This window comes from Octodon degus, unplaced genomic scaffold (assembly GCF_000260255.1).
Source record: "Octodon degus isolate 3935 unplaced genomic scaffold, OctDeg1.0 scaffold00047, whole genome shotgun sequence".
NCBI lineage: Eukaryota > Metazoa > Chordata > Mammalia > Rodentia > Octodontidae > Octodon > Octodon degus.
In genome coordinates this window covers 4,730,921-4,735,007 of record NW_004524623.1, presented here as the reverse complement: position 1 = coordinate 4,735,007, position 4,087 = coordinate 4,730,921, and the positions used below count along the sequence as shown (strand labels likewise).

The 4,087-nt window shown below is 36.8% G+C and overlaps 1 protein-coding gene across 1 annotated transcript in view; it reads left to right on the top strand.

Moving 5' to 3' along the window:
- The window catches only part of Ifng (interferon gamma), a 3,728-nt gene extending 1,390 nt beyond the window's left edge, over window positions 1-2,338 (top strand). The window contains exons 2-4 of the mRNA XM_004632201.1: window positions 175-243; window positions 339-521; window positions 2,186-2,338. Of these exons, the coding sequence (XP_004632258.1) occupies window positions 175-243; window positions 339-521; window positions 2,186-2,338 (405 nt within the window). The remainder of the gene's footprint in view (window positions 1-174; window positions 244-338; window positions 522-2,185) is intronic.
- Window positions 2,339-4,087: the final 1,749 nt, after the last annotated feature.

The window sequence follows — 4,087 nt, the reverse complement described above, 5'->3', positions numbered from 1 at the left end:
ACATTAGTCTCTGGCTAACTCTGTTTTAAAAGGTTTTGGGAGTAGTTCTTATAAGAATGAAACAGAAGGGTGAGAAAGAAAGTTGATGACGATCTCCATCATCTAGGCTGAAGGAAACTCTACAGATGCTTTAAAGACAACTTAGGGACTCATATTTTTGTCTTTTTTTTCCAGGAAGCACAAGGCTCAGAAGCAGGAGCTAAAGGGCATCTTTTCATAGACATTTTGAAGAACTGCCAAAATGTAAGCTGAACATGCCCATTTGGGTGGTATTTCTCTTGTTTATTTTCTGGTGAATAAATTCACACTGTCCTTTCTTTCTACTCTTTTCTTCAAAGGAGAGTGATAAAAAGATATTTCAGAGTCAGATCATCTCCTTCTACTTCAAGCTCTTCGAAATAGCTAATAAGACCAATGAGACTGTCAAAACCAGTGTGGACACCATCAAAGAACACATCATCAGTAGATTCTTGAGAAACCAAAGCAACCTGGAGATCTTCCAAAACCTGACTCAGCTTTCGGTGAGCATACTTCAATTTCTTGCTTTATGGTGGAAGCTTTAACATAAAGTTTACCTCTCAGGAAACTAGCTCCTTAGCAATTTCTTGGGCTGTGAAATCAACTAAGGACTGAAGTTTTTCCTTATTGATTCCATGCATGTTTTGGATGACTTTTCCACATCCAAATAGGAATCATTTTATCTTGGAAAAATACAGGCATTAAAACTGTTATGCAGAAGATGGGTGAATGGGTAGTCCAGTGTGGAGGATGTAGGGGCAGTAGCAGAAGCAGCAGGAAGGAGTTCTGTCTTTGTTCCTGCTGTGTGATGGAAATTGTCATGTTTTGGGAGGAAAAGCTGCATGTCTTAATGGAAAGAGCAGTGGGAGGGTGTGAGAACGTTTGTTCTCCTCTTCACTTGGCCACCAAGTTACTGTGGCATCAAACGAATCAGATGCCTGGCTGGATCTCAGTTTCCTCATCTCAAAAGGAACCTCCTAAGTAACATAGCTGTCTTGCTCTGAAAATTCACAGTGTTTTGCTTAAAATGAAAGCAGAGAAAGGAGAGGCAGCAGAGTCGTCATACTGGGTTGTCTTGTCATCTCAGATTATGTAGTCCAATTAGAAGTGCTTTTTTAAAAAAAACATTTTGTGTAGGGTCTCACTACACAGCCCAGACTTGTAGTGATCCTCTTGATTTCTGCCTCCCCAGTGTTGGGATTATAGGCACTCACCGCCACAGCTGGACTTCTTCACTGGCTTAGCGTGCCTGGGGTGGGGCCAGCATGGTATGCGGAGCCAGGGAACCAACACTGGCCCCTGCGCTTACCTAAGCAAGTGCTTTGTCCACTGAGCTATACCGCTGGCCCTTAGAAGAGCTTTTTGCTTTTAGGGAAAAAAATAGGATGGTTGCAACTCATTAAGGGACTATTCAATTAACACTCAGATCCTAATAGTCTCAGCTGGAGAAATTTCTAGGCTCTTCATTCTTATCTCCTGAAATTGTCTTGAGGTCTTAAGCTAGTGCTTCTACAACCTCAATGATAAATTTAAACCATTTGCAAAGCATCATGTTTTTTAAATTTTATAAGATAAAGGCCTCTGAAATCCTTTGGTTTTCATTTTGATATAAAAGGGTTCAAAAGAGAGAAACATGTTTCTTGTTATGCTTTGTGCCCTGAGAATTTGTTTCCCTATATCTGCGCCTGCTTCTGTCTTGTCTTATGTATGCTGCCAGGGACAGAAAAAAGGAAAGTCACTACATCTCTCTGGGCAGAAGTCTGGAGACTGCAAAAAGCACTCGATCATGACACAGGGCTGCCCTGGCTTGCTTTTTGGTCCTGGTTAAATCTCTTAGGCCTTCAGCCTCACAGTCATTGCATGAACAGGACTAAACCCCACCTTTTCTTTGCCCACTACTTTGTCTTGGGGCTTATTTCATTATATAATTTTGAAATTCCATAGTAGTTAAATTAAGGATGGATTAGGTATTTTACAACCTTACGTAAAAACCAGTAAATTTTCATTGTAGCCTTAACTGATAAAAAAGGTGAATGTTGCATATTAATATATTTCCACTCACCTTTTAAAAAGAAATACTTCTACTTTCAGTGATTATAATATTGAAAGCAGACTACCCTAATGGCTCATGGGCCTGAAATGCATCTTGCTCTTTGCTTTACTTTAGGTCAGAGACAAGAATGTCCAGCGCCAAGCAATCATTGAGCTCAAAACTGTCATGGAAGATCTGGGACCAAAGCAGAGGAAGCGGAGAAGGAGCCAGACGCTGTTCGCAGCTAGAGCACATCCCAATAAGAATCACGCTGCCTACAATATTTGAAGTTTTAAATCAAAATCTATTTATTCATATTTAAAAATATTTATATGGAGAATATATTTTACTCATTCATCAACAGAGTATTTAATAGTAACTTTAATGTAATGAAAATGAATATCTATTATCTATTAATATATATATATTATTTATAATTCCTATGTCCTATTACTATTCCTCTCATCCCTTTATCCTTCTGACTAATTCAGAAGACTGTGTGATGATCCAGCTCTATCTCAGGGGCCAGCTAAGCAGCTGACTTGAGCAAACTCTGGGTTTTGTGGATTTACTTCATTGGTGATATAAGAAACACTTACAGATAAAATGACACCATGTAATTGCTGCCTGTCTGAGAGCATGTCTGCATTTTGAGCCAGTGCTTTAACGGCATGTGAGACAGCACTTGAATGTCAGGTGACATGACCTGTCCCCTGGTAAAAACACAGCATTTCAGGAGACATTGCACCTGGTGCCTCTAATCATTGTTGACAACTGTGATTGAATCCAAATGGAAATTAACTCACTTGTTTAGCTTTCAATTGCTCATATCTATGAATAAAGTCTAATTTTACAAACAGTTGCGCTATGTCAGACTTTTCCTTAGTGAGGGCCTGGGCGAATGAGCTACATACTTAAGAATTAGAAGGAAGACATAACATTTAGCAGTGGAAATCTTAGCATCGCACGAGGGTTCTTTCTTTTTGTTCATTTATTTATTTTCATTCACTTTATTGAAAATCAATAATTACATATCGTATTAAAAATTGTAGACAAATATTGAAATGTGAAAGTTATAAGATGTAGACAGAATAAATTTTATTTATTTTATTTTTTTTGCGGAACCGGGGATTGAACTCAGGCACTTGTGCTTGCCTGGGAAGCACTTATTCCACTGAGCCATCTCCCCGGCCTGACAGAATGAATTTTGGAGAAATATTTCTGAAATGAATACATAGCACAAGATTAATAATAGATTAAATTATTATACTCATATAGCAATAAATTGTCCAAGATAAAAATGAAGAACAAAGAATTTACAGATCAGTCATAACAGTGCACTCTGTGTCAAAATCAAGAAACTTATATGCATATAATTTGAATTCTCAAAGAGAAAGGGGTAAGCAATAAATATTTAAAGGTTTAAAATTTCTGAATTTAGTTGAACTTATAACACCACATTTTCAAGAAAAATGAATCTTTTGCACAAGAAATTTGAATAAAATCATACCAAGATACACAAAAATGAAATTGTTCAAAATTTATTGTAAAGAAAAAAATCATTAAAGCATATGCACACAAAAAATATTAACTATGGAAGAACAAAATTAAATAGCATCTTACTCCACATTAGAAAGAAAAAAAGACCAAGTGTGTAAGAAATTAGACTAATTAAAGGACTGAAAGAAAAAAATCTGTCCTCTTTGAATTTTATACTTAGCAAACATAACTTTGAAAACTAAAAGTAGAATATTTACCTGTTATACAAACTCAAAATATTCTAATACCTCCAGATGTAGCATATAGGAAATAACAAAAGCATAATTCAGAAGGCAAGAAAAGTTGCTGTATGGTCCTGGATAAAGAATAAAGAGCTCTCAAAATGATAGTTATGCAGGACTACGTAAAATATATTAGATAAACCCATTTAAAAGATCATGGGATGGGGAGATACTTCAGTGGTATAAGTGCCTGTCTGGCAAACACAGAGCCCTGAGTTTGATCCCTGGTCCTGCACAAAAAATATTAAATAAAAAA